At 40.8% G+C, this 17,628-nt stretch overlaps 1 protein-coding gene across 1 annotated transcript in view; it reads left to right on the top strand.

Moving 5' to 3' along the window:
- LOC109631079 (general transcription factor IIF subunit 2-like) overlaps positions 1 to 16,310 on the top strand; it is a 33,713-nt gene extending 17,403 nt beyond the window's left edge. Inside the window, exons 5-8 of the mRNA XM_020089672.2 lie at positions 12,086 to 12,167; positions 13,501 to 13,600; positions 14,903 to 15,046; positions 15,812 to 16,310. Of these exons, the coding sequence (XP_019945231.1) occupies positions 12,086 to 12,167; positions 13,501 to 13,600; positions 14,903 to 15,046; positions 15,812 to 15,946 (461 nt within the window). The 3' untranslated portion in view covers positions 15,947 to 16,310. The remainder of the gene's footprint in view (positions 1 to 12,085; positions 12,168 to 13,500; positions 13,601 to 14,902; positions 15,047 to 15,811) is intronic.
- Positions 16,311 to 17,628: the final 1,318 nt, after the last annotated feature.

The raw sequence follows: 17,628 nt of genomic DNA, 5'->3' as shown, positions 1-17,628 counted from the left end.
AGACTTACACACACACACACACACACACACACACACACACACACACACACACACACACTCACACTCGTGCGTGCGCCCTCCTGTCACCAGATGGAGGGGGGTTGCTTCCAGAATTCTCCTGCTGTGAAACTGTCTCAGCTTGTGTGAGTCTGATTGTGAAACTCCTTTTGCAGCCAAATCCATCTGTTTACCACACAGCACTTCATGTGAACTGGAATCTGTTGGAGAAGGGGTCCAGTTTACCTCAGGGGGGGTTTACTGGCACGCTCTCTCTCCCTCGTCTCTGCTGTTGACAGGTAGAAGTCGGCTGCCGCTCTTACTTACATAAATTAAAGCAACAGGAAATGTATTTATTAAAATATTCCTGTTTACTCTCATGGAGGCCACCAAGCTGTCTCTCACTTGTCTTTTGATTGATTGATTGATTGATTGTGTGTGTGTGTGTGTACCTTGTGGAGGAAGACCAATTTGATCCAGTCAACAATGGTCTGCTCATGAAAGCCGGGTTTAGAACTGCCCAATCCTTCCAATTATAACACCGACCCCATACGACCAGAGACTTAAAAAGCCATCTTCAGACAAGACGACAAATATGTTGCAGCCTCCTCTGAGTTCTGATCTCAACATCACAGAATCAAACATAACAAAACGTAAGAAATGTCCAATCTAGACAAATGGCCTCATCTGCCATTCTTGTGTTAGTATTGTGTAATCTCTAGCTGGGGGATGCTTTCTCTGTATTGACAGGGAGTGTGAGTGTCGGGTCATTAGAGACAGGGCAGATAAATCAGTGTGTATTGATGCATCAGCTGCTACATGGTTAGTTCCTTATTTTTTTAAACCCATAATGAGTTTTGAAGAAGAGCTTGATCGTTCCATCAATTCTTTTCTACTCACTTCATTTTGTTAGATTTCATGTTTGTTAGTGTTATGAGGTAACATCTCTCGGAAAATTTCCAAAACCGTGGGGGAAGAAGGAGAAAATGTTTTCACGTTAAACAAATGTTTCTAATCGTATAGTCTCAGCATCTTCTGATTTTTAAAATACACACTTACACACATGCACCAACTCTTGAGCTAATATTCTGTTCACTAAATGTATATTGATGCCTCACTCTGACCCCAACAACAATCCTGCTGCAGAGATATTTCAGTGCAGTTTGTAACCTACTTTAGATGAGTTTCTTTTTTCACACCAGCAAAGCTTTGCATAATAGCAGGTAATTTGCATAATGTATTATAACTTGCACAGGAGTCTGACAATGACAGAATACCTGAATTGTGGTTGTAATTGTGCAGAGCAGCAGAGACAGTGCACAAGCTGTGCAGGGATATTAACTGTGTACTTTATTACAAAAAATATTATAGTTTAATCCCAAGAAGGTTTTTTTAATCAATTTCTGAATTATTTACACAATAAAACTGTGGTCTCCATGACTGACTCGAGCCCGAGGTGGTACATTAGTCTTGTTTTGTCCTAATGTCAGTCCAACACCTAAAGATTTTCACTTTATCAGCACAGAAAACTAACAAATATTCAAGTTTCTAGAACCAGTGAATGTTTGGCTCAATAGCTTAAAAAATACTGTAACAAGTCAAAGTTGTAGCCAAAACTCAAACAGAGGCATAAGTGTGGTAAAAGGTAATAAAATGTATCAGAACTTGCAGAATCATGAGAAAGTGGACAGTTGAAGGCAAATGAATTGTATATCATACACATAGGTCATTATATTGTACATATTATTTATATTGTTGTATTATATTGTACTTATGTATGAAAAAAAGAAGCATAAAAGTACAAATCCTAAGCATAAAAAACATTAAAAAGGGTAAAACAAAGAATAGAAACAGTATAAAAGTATAAATGATAAAACTTGTTATTTCTAAATGAGGTGAAGGATTAAATGATTTAATGAAGGCCCTGGAAAATAGAACAGTTTAAAAAGCAGGTTATGGTTGAGGCGGATTTGAAATCCATCTTTAAAAAGCTTTAGGAAAAACCTCCAGAAAAGTACCACCCTGCTGCCCAATGATGAATGGCTGCTTTTTAACATGTTACATAACTACAGGCTGGTCAGTACTTTCATTATGAGCCTCAAGCCCACAAATCGCACTTATTATAATTAATACTAAAGGTCATATCTCACTTGGCAAACGGAGACGATTGTTCAGGTCTGGTGATTCTTACATCTGCTATCCTGACATTTTTAAAACCGACTAATCTCTTAGTCATCCCTGCCTGTGAATCTCTCCATCAATATATTAAAATCACCTTTTCATCTCTCACCCCATCCAAGGTCATGCGAAACCTGGAAATGACATGAGAAAATCAGGCCTTACCTGTCTCAGTGCCACCCAGCTCTTCGGGGAGGGCGTTCTTCATTCTCTCGCTTCGACTACAGCAATGCTCCTCTGGTGGTGCTCCCCTCACACACAGTAAAACCCCTATACAAGGCCCAGCATGCAGCAGGGCATCTGGTCTTGAATTAATCTGTCACACTGCTGCTCATTGACCTCCCCGTGCTACCTACTGCAGCCAAAATTCAATTCAAGTGACTAATGCTTGCCCACAGAGTGACTCCACAGTCTGTCCCCACATACTTGAACCATGCAGTTTAATGCTCCCTCTCGGCCATTGCGTCGGACATTACCATCCCCGCGCACAAAGCAATCACAGCCCAGACTCTTCATTTTTTCTGTATTCCTCCCGTGGTGATAAATTATCAAATGTGTAATTTGCTCTATCAGAGCAGGGACATCTGGCTCTGTCTTACGACAGCACCTCTATCACTCTGTTGGTGCACTTCCTCACCTGATCTCCTACATTTTGTCTCAAGCCAAGTTTTACACTGGTCAAAAACCTCACTAACCTCTGGCCTTTGTCTGCAATGCGAATGGATACAATCTGCATTCACTCCTGGGTCAAATGACTCTGCATTAGACACAGACTCCTGCTTAATTCAGATTTATTTCAAGATGTGATTTTTATTTTTTATTTTTCCTGTAGCTGTTCTAATTATCTTTTAAACTGTGACCAGTATCAGACTCCAATGTGAACAGATCATGGCCCTGATGTGACTCGCATTCTCAGAAAAACAAGTAGTCACACGCTTCACGCTGTGTACGGAGGTAAAGAAGGAGAAGTCAGAAATAAACATGGAGGCCACAGATGAAAGTTTTTTACGGTTTCATTTTTAAGTTATTGTGCAGCGGAAGCAGGCGAATGTGGAAGCAGATGATGAGTAGGAGAATAATGGAGAGAAGGAGAGCTGAGAGGGTAATTATTGCTTTTTGTGAAGCAATGGCTGCTACTTCTGTACTGAGGTGTGTGTGGATGCGGAGTTGGAGGAGTGGTGGGATCGTGATTTGAATGGCTTCAATGAAACAAATTTCATCCAGAATTTCAGGGTGTTCAACTACATCTGTCAGGGCCCGCCCCCTCGCCTGCGCATAATTGTGAAGAATGTGGATCTAGAGCTGAATTCTGATGTTTCACATGGCTGTTCAGACTGAGGTCGCATTTCAGAAAATCTGATCTGTGTCTGATTTAGATCATAATGCCTCCAACAAACATTTTCTGAATTTAATTTTGAAAGGTAGCACACATGTCACTAAAGCCATCTTTAACAAACAATAAGCTAAATCAAGGACTGCTTATTCTTTAAGACAAACTGTGAGCGACTGTTAAAGGTTCCACATTAGAGCTGTTGCTGAAAGTGGAAGATCATCGCATAAGGAATGATTGAAGATTCATTTTATGTGGAACGCTCAATTAAAACAGCGACTGCTGTGTGTGTATGTATTACTGAAGTCCAGCCTTTCTGTTTGTGTGTGTTTATCTGGGAGAAGATCCCAGAGTGACAGCTCTTTGCCTCCGCGGCGATTTTGTAATCGTAAGTGATTAGCGGTATCATCATCAACAACACTCAATTGGAATTGCAAACGAGGCCAAGATGCAGCAGAGAGGATTGTGGGAGGTTTGACCTGCTTTCTGCCTCCTGTTCATTAAAACTGGCTCATTGAGGATGAGTGCTATCTTCAAAGTGAGAGAATCTGTCACAACTGTTGCCTCTTTTTCCTTAAAACCAGGGAGGTAGAATTTCCCCCAAAATGCCAAAAGTGAGGATTCTGTTTTTACCTCTTAGAGGTGGTGAATAATTCATGGAGCTGCTCTAAGAGCTTGTGGTGTAACATGGAGCCACTGACTGCTGTGAAGCTGGCATGGCAACCACTTAAAATAGGGTCTTGTATGAGCTCAGAGCTGTCAATCTGCTTAATTCATCATGGAGGTGTGTGTGTGTGTGTGTGTGTGATATAGTGTCACAGACAAAATATTCCACGACAGGAAGTCCAGAGACAATACATACAAATATTATCTAAACCAAAGTCATGCCATCACATATTTTTGAGAAAAAAAATCTTAAAAATATCTCCAGCTTAAATGTGACTGAGAGGTTCACGTTAAAAATGGTTAAAAACAAAATCTTGATTTTTCTGTGTGAATTACACAAATTTGTGTCCAATTTTAGTTTATCTGATGTTATCAAGAGAATGTTATGTCTCTCACAAATAAAATGTCCAAATCAACAACAACAAATCATAAGATTACACTCTGCCGGCTACTAGAATAAGCTAGGCTAGGATACTCAGAGGTTCTGTTGTTATGAATATTATATTACAAATTTAAATGAATTCAAATATTCCAGGGGTGAAGAACCATTTATCCATTAAGGGCCATTTTAATTTTGCAATGTACTTCGAGGGCCATAATGAATAGATATCCCACACAGTGTGATATCTATTCATTACACAGTGTCAACAAGGCTCCTTCACCAATTATTTTAAGTTTCAGCTTCCTAGCTATTCCTTCACTCCCCACTAAACCTACATTGTCTGTCAGAAAGCAGTCTGACTCTTAATTCCACCAAACAGCATCAATTTTATCCAAGAGCATTTCTCCTTGTAAAGCCTTCGGTGTAGCTTTGTGTGTCCTGCTGTAATGATGCTTGACATTCTCCTATTTCATCCCAGTAAATATCCCTGCTTACTCCGCACAGTGGTTTGGATTTTATGTCATCAAAAATAATTGTTTGTCCTTTCTCTTGGAGAGCTTGACGTCCTGTATCTACTTTTTTGCTGACACGATGCTTGTCAACCATAATGATGTTTCACAGTGATGGTGAAATAACAGGAGTGCAGGATAGACAACTTTTTCATTATTTTCCTTATTTGTCTGTCCAAAACACATGATGCACCACTTTGAAAATCTTGCATTTATAGCCGATGGCTTTGTCCGGCTGAGACAGTCCAGTCCGTTATTAATTTAACTGCTCACCAGTTCACACCGTGTTAGCGTGTCTTTGAAACCTGTTGCATATGGATGGTGCTTATCCAGAATAAAACTAGTGTACAGTTACAGACTTTGGAAAATGACTTCAGAGCTAATGAATGGGATCATTAAAGTTCCTTAATGAAGCAGCCTCTGGGCTTGGTATGAGCTCTAATGGAAAATTATATTTGGAGATTTAATCAGAGATTTCAACACCCTCTTCTATTGTCTCCTTGTTGTCATCACGCATAGAAAAGGCTCTGTCACTAAACTACTGTATGTGTGCATGTGTTCTGTGTGCAGGAGAAAGAAACAGAGAAGTGTTAAGAATCTATCTCACTCTGTTTGTTTACTCTGTCTGCCTTAAGACATTTTGTTTGTGTGCATACATTTGTATTTTTTTCAAACTGGCCTGACACACATAATGTGATATTCATTCCCTCAGATGGATGCAGACATATCAATACATCCGTCTGCTCCAGCTCTTCATTGAGAAGAGCGGTGAAGATTTAGCTTCACACAGCTTCACCTGTTCCGCGGCATCGTCAATGTTCTCTGACAAGGCTGGAGCAGCTGTCAGCATATGCCAGGCAGCGGCTATTTATAGCAGCTGTATCATTAGCTCATCACATGTACCTGTAAACCATCATTAGCAGTGGCATCAGAAAGGTAATGATGAGGTTTATATTGCTCGTGTTGGAAAAGTCTTAAGAGAGGCTTCACTTTAAAGAATACGTTTTTAAAAAGTTCACTTATAAGCTCAAATAAAATGAATTGTTGTTGTGTTGTAAATGCAATTGGAACTTTGGAGTCACAAAATGTTTTCTCTTCTTCCAACAGAACTTTGAGTTGCTGTTCTTAAAACAACTGAATGCACTATTTATATGGAGCTTTTCAAGTCTGTTGACCACTCAAAGTAGTTACAGTATAAGTCACCCATTCACACAGATGCTCATACAGAGCTTCTACATCCTGGGATTTTTCCTATCACACACTGTTGTCACACCTTTCAGGGCTAATTTTAGTATTGTGCGCAAGGACACTTCAGCATGCAGACTGTGGGAGCCAAGAATCGAACCACCAACCTCATGGTTAGTGGACGATCCGCTCTACCGCAACTGCCCTAAAGGCCTGATCACACCATTGAGTGGTGCAGTGAAAATAATTCTCATTAAAATAATAGGCTTGAGTTGTTTGGTCGTGTAATGACTTACTTTCATAAAGTACTACATCTTTTATTCTTTTAAAGATTGAGAAGAGACATCTAACACAGCCTCTGTTCCAACATTTTTTTTTTGTCTACATGGAAGTAAAAAATGTGTGGGTACACATGTGTTTACACAGAGCCTGGTGCACTCCCTCGGATGATGCTCGTGTGCTACAGAGCCTATGACACTGATTCAACTCATTCACACGAGATCCTGGTGCCTCTATTTTCTTTCTCCTGGCATTTTGTTCACTGCTGTACAACCGTTACATATAATGGTGAGCTCATCTCATTGCCTGTTATATGTAGCTTTGATGGGTGCAGATGGTGTGTAGACTGAAAGTAACACATTCAGGGGAATTGTTGTGCGTTGTGTGTGTGTGTGTCTGTCTGTCTGTCGGTCGGGGGGGGGGTTATACATGAGAACTAATATCACCTCAAACACGGCATCGTAACCAGGAGGTCGTCAGGCTTCAGTTGGTTCTCAGTGGAGATCAGAGGTGAGAGAGTGTTGTTTTAGAGAAGCGATGAGATCGTCCAAACATTCTTATTGGAGAGGGGTCTCAGAGCAGAGGGAGAGAGCTGGAGGGGCGGGGGTCACATGAGTAGCCTGAGGCACACAACAGAAGCAGCAAGGGTTAGTCATTAGTTTAGTAAACCTTGAAATAAAAGACTGTTGGGCTGCGATAGTTTTACAGAAGAGAGCAGCAGTTTCCATGTTGCAAGAATAAAGGGCTTTAATGTATTTTAATGTATTGCTCTGGCTCCAGTATACATGTATGTCGCGCTCTGTGTGTGTTTGTGACTGGTGCATGAAGCACAGATGAGGAGGGAGCTGATCCAGAGACAGAAATGGAGGATGGATGCCTGGTGGGCGGCAAAAGCTGTTTTCTTGTGTTTAACATTAGGAAGGTCAGAGCTTTGAGGAATGGGCCTCGAAGCAGATGGAGGTAAGAGATGAGTGTGAGGGGGTGGACGAGTGACCTCTCTCTCTCTCTCTCTCTCTCTCTCTTGCTTTGCCATCTTCACTCGCCCATTTCTCAGTTTTCGCTACTCCTAAAGAATTTACTATATTTATTAATAATAATAATACGTACTGCTTTTACTTGTCTTTCCAACAATGTATTCATGTTGTCCTGATTCTAGTTTAGTAGAGAGCAGTAAATGAGTGTAGTTTTACAGAGATAGTCACTATAGACAAAATATTAGTCTACATTGATACTAATATTCCCATATTAAGCCCCTTTGCTTTTCATTGTCCTATTAGCTGCAGGGTTCAAACACAGTGACATCAGTTGAATGATGACGTGGTTCCACGAGTATCTTATGAAACCGTGTGATTAAAACCTTCCTTTTGTAGAGAATCCCTGAACCTTCTTGTACATCCACTCAAAATGGCAGAAATACCGAGTGATTTAGTGCAGAAATCCCTGATTTTATTATGAATCAAATCAAAAAACTGATGCACGTTCAATTTTTCCAGTATGTTTGGTTTGACTTAGTGTGATAAGAACTACCTTGACTGACAGAAGCGGCCATATCCCATCTGCAAACATGGAGGAGGTGGCCTTTACTGCAGGCAGCCTGTAGCGGGCGATCACTTCTCAGGAGCAGTCACGTCGTCCATCTTTATATCGAATCTATTGTTTTTGAAAGCAGAAGAAAGTGTGGGATAAAGAAAGTGATGACTTTTCATCATCTGACAGACGAGTAATAACCTCTCATGCAGCCTCAGTTGAAGAATTAGGGATATTGACTTTCTGCTAAAGGTGTGAACAACACCATTGATCCAACACTTAAGAGTTTCATAGTGAAGCCAACATGCAGGAGACTACTATTTGTCTCAAGTGTTCCTCCCACACACAGAAGCCTTGAGCTACATTTGCTGTGTTTAGTACTCAACCCATGCAGGCCCTCTCTCTCTCTGTGTGTCTGTCCATGATTAGAAAAACTCATTTCTCCTACACCCAGTGTCTGTGGGCCCTGGACTGAGGAAACAGAAAGACCTGAATGGAAGGAGGGAAGCAAACCTCATATATTTATTATGGCCTTAACAATGTTTGTTTGCAACTGCCACACAACAGGGACGTTGGGGTAAAGGATGCTCTGTACTCCGGTGCTTGTGTGCGCACATGTTGCTTGTGTGTGGGTGTGTTTATTAGACATGTTGCTGCCAAGTGCTCTGACGCTCTCCAGCCAATAATTGCATGTAATTGCATCCATTTGTGGGGAAAAAGGCTAGATGAACATTACAGAGATCTGTGACATCAACTGCGAAGCATCTGTTGACTCAAGGTTAAAGCTGACTTCTTTTTTGTTGTTGCGTGACACGTGATGTCAGGTGGCAAGTGATGGTTACTATGGTGACCATGGCTGGCGCCTCTGCATTTGTTCAGCTTTGATAAACACTGAATACGTCAAGGCTGGAAAGATTCTCCATCTTTCTTCTCATCGACACATCACTGAACAATGAAGTGATCCGGCTGACGTGCACCATCTGTGGAGCCACAGCCTGATACCGTCCTTGCTTTCCTCTGTGGCCACATAGAGCTCCTTTGGTGTCCTAAACCTATTCAATACACAGAACACTGTTGCACTGGGTGACATGTGCCTTCATTAGAAGAATTGGTGTTCTAGTTGATTTTGTGTCAGTATCTCTTACGCTTACCTTCTGCTCTGGAAAATATTCTCCTACAGATTTACCATTTCCTCCTCCTGTTTGAGGAAGAACCATACATTTATATATGTATAGTATTTAAAGATGGATGACGTGTCTCCACTTCCTTTTACTCTCCAGAAATGAGTCCAGAATATCCCAGACCAAAGAGCTGCCATCTCACGCATTTGAAGCATCATCAAATAACTAATTAAATCCAAACTTACTGGAAAAAATTAATACTTGAACAAACATTGTGACAAGAACTACTTAAAATGACAGAAACCACTTTTGAGAAAAATTTATTTGAGTGGCACTTGTACGAGCATGGAGAGCTATACTGCAGCAAGCCACCAGGTGGCGATGGAGATGCTTTTGCTTCATTTTTTGGTAAGACTTAATTCAATCCTTTAAAATAATTTTTAACTAAACACTGCTAAACATTTCTTTGCTCGAATAGCCACATAAAACTAAAAAAAACATTTCACCAATGAGTCTAAGAACAGTAGAACAGCAACATCCCTCCGTAAACTAGGTTATGAATTTACATAATTAATAGCACAATAAAAAATAAAAAGGCCACCCGAGTGGGGAAGCACAGTGAAGTGTGTGTTTGGGATTTATTCTCCCAAACAAACAACACTCACAGAACTGGGTCGACGTACATTGCAGTGTGTTCACTGCAGAACCTGATTAACAAAAGAAACACACAGCATGTTTTATCTAATGGTGTTGTTTGTTTCTAACAAACATATGTAAGCTACTAAATAATTTCTCCACCATTAAATTATTCCATTAATCAATAAATAGTGTTTTTACATTTGCAACCTCAATAGATGCAGACATAAATAATAGATGATATAAAATTGCTCTGCTGCCAGAAGAAATGGCTCCTGTGACTCAGTGTGAATTTACAATAACTGTGCTTTGATTGGCCTGAAAAGAGGTTTGTTCATTTTCTTTATTTCACAGTTTGTAATGTCCTGTGGGAGGACGTCAATAAAATGGTAGTTTGCACCCCTTGTTATTATCTGCACAATACGTGACATCATCAGCGGATACACAGGGTGAGGAACAAAAGATGATGGGAAGCGTTTTGAGGCCGACTCATTGGCTATCCTGCTGCGTCTCCGTCATCAGAGACTGACAGCGCTGCAGGTGACGCAGCAGAGGGAGAGATGTCTTATCCTCCAATCTTTTCTTTGCTTCTCGGCCCCCGCATTTCAAGTGGGACGGACTGAGGCAATGGGAAAAGGATGTGTTTGAGAGGCAGTGTTGTGACGAGGGAGGGAATTGGCCTGTGACTATTGGTTCATTCACACCTGGGGATCCTCTACTGTTCTAAAGGAGAATGTTAAAATACAAATACTAGAAAAGCAGTTTTAATGTTGGGGTTTGATGGGGTCTGATGTGTGTGGACTCTCATTCTGCCTCTCTCTGTTTTTCTCTTTCTGCCTCGTTTTTTTCCACTGCTGGGTCTAAAATGTTGCGGCTTCTCTAAACTTTATTTTTTTCCGTGTCCACATACAAACGATGCCAAATCGTACAACAATGCACAATAGACAGAGCCGTTGCCAATGTGACGCCAACGCTCACCAACTGGACTCCTGGACAGTCCATTTCAAATTTGCAAATAAAAAGAATAAACGATGAAATGAAAGTGGCTGGCAGTATGACTGGAGGGGACCAGAGGGGTCATCAGAGGGTTTAGGAAAGAAGGAGTGGGACATAATTGGTCGATGCTTCTTTTTGAAAGAACAGCTTGAAAAATAAAAGCAGCAAATGAAAAAAATGTTCAGGGTGAATCAGTTGAAAATGTGGAGCTGTGAGTTGGGACTGGGTTATAAAAAGCTTCACTCCTCCATATCTAGTTCGACACTGGGATCTATTTATTTAATGCTTTTTATATATTAATAACTAGGATCAAATTATTTAGAGACCTGAAAAACATTGCTTTAAAAATACCATCATATTTGTGAATGGAATCATTTCTGTTTTGCACTTCACTTTCAAATGACATTGAGATTTAATGCCATCATGAATTTCTAGTTTCAGGAAAACTGATACCGCTTGACTTTTTTATGCCTCAGCACAACTGGCATATGAGTTGTCAGCCTGTCCGTCTCATCTTTGTGGACATGAAATGTGTGAAGTGTTCACTGGGACTCAAAGGTCATTTTTTTGCCCTGTGAACATTTTATCTCGAGAACACCACAAGAAAGTCCTTTAATCCATTAACTGATTAGATTTAGTTGGACTTTTCAACAAAAACTGGGATGATAATTAATGGTATGACTGTTTGTCTCTACGTCACACAGGACACCTGTATTCCTCCAACCCTTGTCCTACCGCGGGGACATTTTATAACTCACCCTACGCCATGTTCAGCACCACCCTCCATTTCATAACCTCCAAATATCAGAGAGGAGAGATAAATACATACTTACATTATGTTAGAGATATTAAATACACAGCTCCAAAATGTCAGGCCCCTCCCCTTCACAGACTTTCATTGAAATTGGTTGAGGAGCTGTTGTTATATCATAGTCAAAAGTTTTACATTTAAAAAAATGGGGAAATGTGTGTTTGCTCGTGTACAGCTATCTTTGTGAGGACCAGTTTAAGCCTTTAACCTATGGAGTGAGGACATTTTTGGGAAAGTGAGGACATTTTGGCCAGTCCTCACTTGGTACCCCCCCTTTAATGCACTGTTTGGGGGTTAAGACTTGGTTTTAGGGTTAGAATTAGGTTAGGGTTAGGGTTAGGCATTTAGTTTGGATGGTTAGGGTAAGGGGCTGGGGAATTCATTATGCCAATGAATGTCCTTACTAAGAAAGAAGTACAAACGTGTGTGTGTGAGCTTGAGCTGCTGACTCACTGTCTTTTGTTGCAGATGAAATCAGTCTGGAGGGCATGGTGGTGCACAGAGCTGAATGCAGACCAGTCGTCAATGACAACTACATGAAGCTGAAGAAGTGAGTGAACTTTTTCCATTGTCTGTTCATTTGTTCAATCTAACATATCAGCGTCACTGAATGTTCCCTCGAACAACAATAAAGTGAGATGTTCCCAACAATAACATGCAGTTTTTAAAATTCCATCACAGTCAAGGAGCAGCCTCATGAATTAGTGCTGTTGAAGTTGAGTCCTTCACCTCCTTGATACAGAATCTCTTCAAGTGTTGTGAATTGATTCCAGCAGGAGTAGAAGAGGTGTGATGTGTTGTCTGAAACTGGTGATGTGTGTACACTAAACACTCCGCTCAAACTAAAACCTGCTCTCTGTCTCTTCTGTATTAAAATCCGTTGTTGAGTTAGTGGACCTCATCGCTATAGCAACAGCATCACTGGCAGATGAACCCCTACAATACAACCAGAGGCCAACACACACAGACAGTTTGTTTTATCGTGTGAGACCTATTCACACAGTGACACCCACTAATACGTAACAGGAAAGATCCTTAAAGAATGGCAATGCAAAAAGTTCCCTCCTCACAGGCTCTTCTGTGACCGTGTTAAGTTATCTGCCCTCAACCTACGGAGCGTCTGCAGATCAGAGCGGCTCAGATTCCTCTGAGACGTGATATTTGTCTGCTGTACAGTAAAGTACACACTGAACAGAGATCGGTCCAGTTCTCTTTCATCTCAGACTCCACAAAGTCTCCACAATGTCATTTTCTCTCCAGTTATAAAATCTCACATATAAATGTTCCTCCATCATGGCAGCACACAGGGTACATGATGTTGTCATGGTGTGTGTGCTGCAGGTGTTACTCATGTTGTGGGGACCTAAATCTGTTTACACCATCACATTATGGGGATTTGTTTTCTCTATGGGGACAAAAATCACGTCCCCACATCATAGGTCAGATAAAGACAGTTTACTGTAACATTTAGGTTTTATTAATGGATATTAATATGAAGAGTTTTGATTTTGTGTTCATTCAGATATAATATGGAGGTTGAAATATGACTCATCTACATCTAAACCAGAGGAAATAACATAATTGTCTCTAATGCATCAGTAAAATGTACCAACAGCTTTACTAACATAATCACTACTTCTGCTCTTGTATCTGACCATCGATGTAAATAAATTGTTCAACGAGCCCAGTCAAGAGAAAATAAATAGAAAGCAGCTGACAATAGATACATGTCAGTTTGACCTCAGGGTGCAGACAGATGCTCTGTGGCCACCGTGGCAACAGGCACATCTGTCTGTGTGAATCATGAATCATGTAGATCACATGGCAAACCTGTGTGTGTGTGTGTGTGTGTGTGTGTGTGTGTGTGTGTGTGTGTGTGTTAGGTTACAGCTCAAAGAGTCCACCAAGCCCCAGCGTTTGTCACAGCAGCTGGAGAGAGCCATCACCACGGTCTTCAAGCCTGTGGCCAACCACGATTTCAATGTGAGTTCTATTAACAGCAGTGTGTCTGTGTATTTATCTTTGTGAGGATCAATTTGAGCATGGACCTTGCAGAGTGTGGACATTTTGGATGGTCCTCACATGAACTGTTGGAAGGTTAAGACTTGATTTTTAGAGTTATTACAAGAGTTAGGTCAGTTCTTGTGAGGCCAAAACACCAGGTACACAACTGATGATATGTCTCTAACATCTGTAGGTGGTTGGTAACTTGTCATGAAACTAGTGCAGAAGGCCTGACATGATAACTCTATTTGTTGGAGGATATATCGTCCCGATGGTGATAAACAATGATATTCTCAGCCTCCAGAGTTCAATCTGTGTATGTAGAAAGTCTGTTTCAGTCTTCAGCAAAACATAAACCAGTTAGATCCAGTGAAATCAAGGCCAAAAACAAACAAAGAGTCCGCTGCAGATTGTATCAAACCAACAAGTCGGGAAAGTGAACAGGAATTGTGTCCATGTCGCAATTCAACACAGCAGTAGTTTCTATGTGTACTATGGGTACTCACCGTACTGTGGATGGTGAAGTCGGTCGATTAGTCGGGTATCCGGCGTCAGTCTTTAACTCCACCAAGGCCGGCAACAAGTCTTGTTGAGTTGGCCTCATATTCTAACCGTCTGAGTCACCTCCTGCACAGTGTTGTTTAATAAAATGTGACCCCTCTGTAACATCAGTGGCATAAAATTGTTTTAGCTTCTGCACATCGCCATGTTTTTCATCTTTATTGAAAAGGGCGCTTCAGTTTTCCACATCATTTCAGTTTCTTTATATTTTTCCACCTCTTCCTTTTCTCCTTTAGAAAACAACTATGAATCAATTAGTTGGCAAAATTAAGAGCGGATTAATCAATAATGAAAACAGCAATTACTTGCAGATTGTTGTGGTTCTGAAATGAAGGAAAAATAACCTTGATAATGTCATAGTGATGCCTTCAGGGTTTTCTATAGCCGGCCTTGGAGACCACTTGTTTTCAGCAGAAATAAAAGCTTTTGTGTAACAAAGTGGAGGAGGAGTATGAAAGACTTGAGCCTCAACAAGGCCTCATATGAAATCAAGGATCCAGTTTCCTAAACTACAAGTCAGGATATCTCAGCGTTGACTAAACTTTAAGTAAAAAAATCAAATATAAAAGCCAGGGTTTAAGTTGCTGTGCAATTTATAAACATAATATTAACTAAATACTTATTTCTTGGGAAGGATTGAGGGTCAGAGTCATAACGTCACATGTGGTGAAATCCACAGACGTAAATATGGACTGAACACACAAACCTGTTTCTTCTCAGTTGGAGTATGAGAAGAAGAAGAAGTCGGAGGGGAAGATGGTGAGAGCAGAGCGACAGGTCGTGTTGGACATGCTCTTCTCCGCCTTCGAGAAGCACCAGTATTACAACATTAAGGACCTGGTGGACATCACCAGACAACCTGTGGTTAGTGAGACACACACACATTCACAAAACACACACACACACACACACACACACACACACACAAAACAATATAACAGAACAAAAAATAAAAACAATACACCTGCCCACTATCCACCTTGCTTTGTTAAATTTGAACAAAACGCCCACAGCATGATGTTCATGCCTGTTCACACTATCTGTTGTGGCTGAATTTTGGGCCAACATGCACACACTCACACAGACACACACAGGGATAAATCGATACGGTGCCGTGGATTGGTTCCAGCTTGCAGAGAGCAGCGATGTGTAGGTGCTGATGAGACCTCGAGGTCCTCCTCTCCCTCCCTGATTGCATCTGATTGTGTAACCACCGGCTGAGTAGGAGTCAAACGCTGCAACACACTCCACGCCACCACTTCTCTCCTGAAGCACTTGGCTAACACTCAAATTAACCAAACTAAAGTAACACAAATGTCCATTATGAAAAGTCTTGAAACGCTCTGCACTCTTATTCCTTATGCAGAGCCGGCTGGTCTCCGTAAGATCAACAGAGACACCCAGTGGTCGTCGGAGAGTATAGTCTCTCACAAATGGCATGACTTCGTTGTCTGTTCTTGTAATGACAGAATGTCTTTCACAATAGTTCATGTTCATTAAAACCACACTACTGAAACAAAGGGTCTGTGCAGATGTACATGTGTCGGGTGTGTGAACACAAGCAGCGACTCAACACGTTAAGGGAATAGATGTTTTTGACATTTTTGGAATTAAATTCTCTCCTCTCAGACGTACCTGAAAGAGATCATGAGGGAAATCGGGACATACAACAGCAAGGGAGCTCACAAAAGCACCTGGGAGCTGAAGCCAGAGTACCGACACTACCAGTCGGCCGAGGAAGAGGAGGAGACGGAGGCCGCCTAGTTCCAGCAGGAACCTCAGGCTGATCACCAGGGTTCATCCATCGTACGAGAAAAATCAGACAGGGACTTCCAAACATAAATACTCTTCATCAGACATGAAGCTGGAATGTGTGTTTTGAAGATTATAAAAACGCAGATATAAAATGTAGAAGGCAAAAACAGTGAAATTTCCCCTTTTCATAATCACAAGATGAATGTTTAGTAATGTTTTGTATGTTGTATAATTCTATAGACGTTTTGTGTCGAACAGGCCGCTGTGGGGACTGTTTCGTATTTAATTTGTATGTGGGAACATTAATGTGACTGAAAATCTGTCCATGCTGAACTTTTCTTTTGCTTTCTGAATAAATCTCACTGAACCTTCACATCTGTCCCACTTTTATTCCCCAGAACAGTCACATTTCAGCAGAACAGGCTTTTATAACAGCAGAAGCATAAGTGGAGACACTGATAATCATGTTTTTAATTAAAAAAAACCCTCCATTCATTACGTGCACCTCCCACTGATGATGTAATGATTTAGAAAACTAAAAAAGGCAACACAGTCGAACTCAGACCTCTGCCAACACTCAACAGTTTAATTCTGCCCCAACTCATGTGGACATAGTTCTAAAACTATTCAGGATACATAAAACTTTTGCTTCTCTACTGAATCCACACGACCTCAGTGACACATTAGTGGAAGTTGAAGGTCTGTAGCCACACATCAACTAAAAAAGGTCACAATGGCCTCACAAAAATGTTTTTGGCCCCTTGAATGTGATATGTCAACAACTAGTTAGTTGTGACTTGGACACAAAGGAAGTGATTCAATTTCCGTGGTCAAAGGTCACAGTGAGATATGAATCTGGAAAAAAAAGTATGTTGTCTGAAACTGCACTTGTAGTTGTATGAAACTAACGAGTTTAGTTCAGTTGTGATGCTTTTCTAACTTCAGCAGAAAAAACCACTGAGTCCACCAACACTGTCCTTTACAGATGGTAGTGAAGGGAAGAATCTGCAGTTTGATCTGTAAAACAGCAGTTTTTATAGGTGAGGCAGCAGCTGTAGTTGACAGTCGGAGGATTTTTCCCTCTTGTGGCTTCAGTGAGAACAACAGGAACGTGAGTGAGTGTGTTCTGTGTGAGAGTGTTTATGTGTGTGTGTATTTCAGAAAATAAAGCCATCATCTCTTGTCGAAACGTTTCAGCTGCAGTGAATCAGAGAAAATCACAGACCGATGAGCAACACGGCTCGAAACTCTTTTCCCGGTCACGGTGCACAGTTCTAGTAGTGTTACTATGGCAACAGCATTTAACTGTATTTACAGTGAATCCCAGAGGAGAGAAATTAAACATGGAGCGTCTGACACACTTTAAACACTTCGTCAGTTCGATTAGGGTTTATTTTATTTACTTCCTTAACCTTAAAATGAATAATGTTTAGATGCAAAAATAAATTATTATTGTGGAAACACATTCATGCAGGAAAGAGATTAGTCTTTTTCTACCACAACAAAAAGATCCATATCCCAATTGGAGCTTTAATAAATCAGCCAGGTACAGAGAGCTGTGTGAGAGTTTAGAAAAACAAGGGAATCAATTTATCTGCAAAGAGGTTCTCAATTCTTCCTCAACCAAAAATAGAAAATATTCCAGGGAGCCTCTCCAGTATATGTATAACACAGCCTATTATTGACACTTT

The sequence above is a fragment of the Paralichthys olivaceus genome, chromosome 10, assembly GCF_024713975.1.
Source record: "Paralichthys olivaceus isolate ysfri-2021 chromosome 10, ASM2471397v2, whole genome shotgun sequence".
NCBI classification, from domain to species: domain Eukaryota; kingdom Metazoa; phylum Chordata; class Actinopteri; order Pleuronectiformes; family Paralichthyidae; genus Paralichthys; species Paralichthys olivaceus.
Note: the sequence above shows the minus strand (reverse complement) of the source record. Positions and strands in the feature narration are given on the sequence as shown.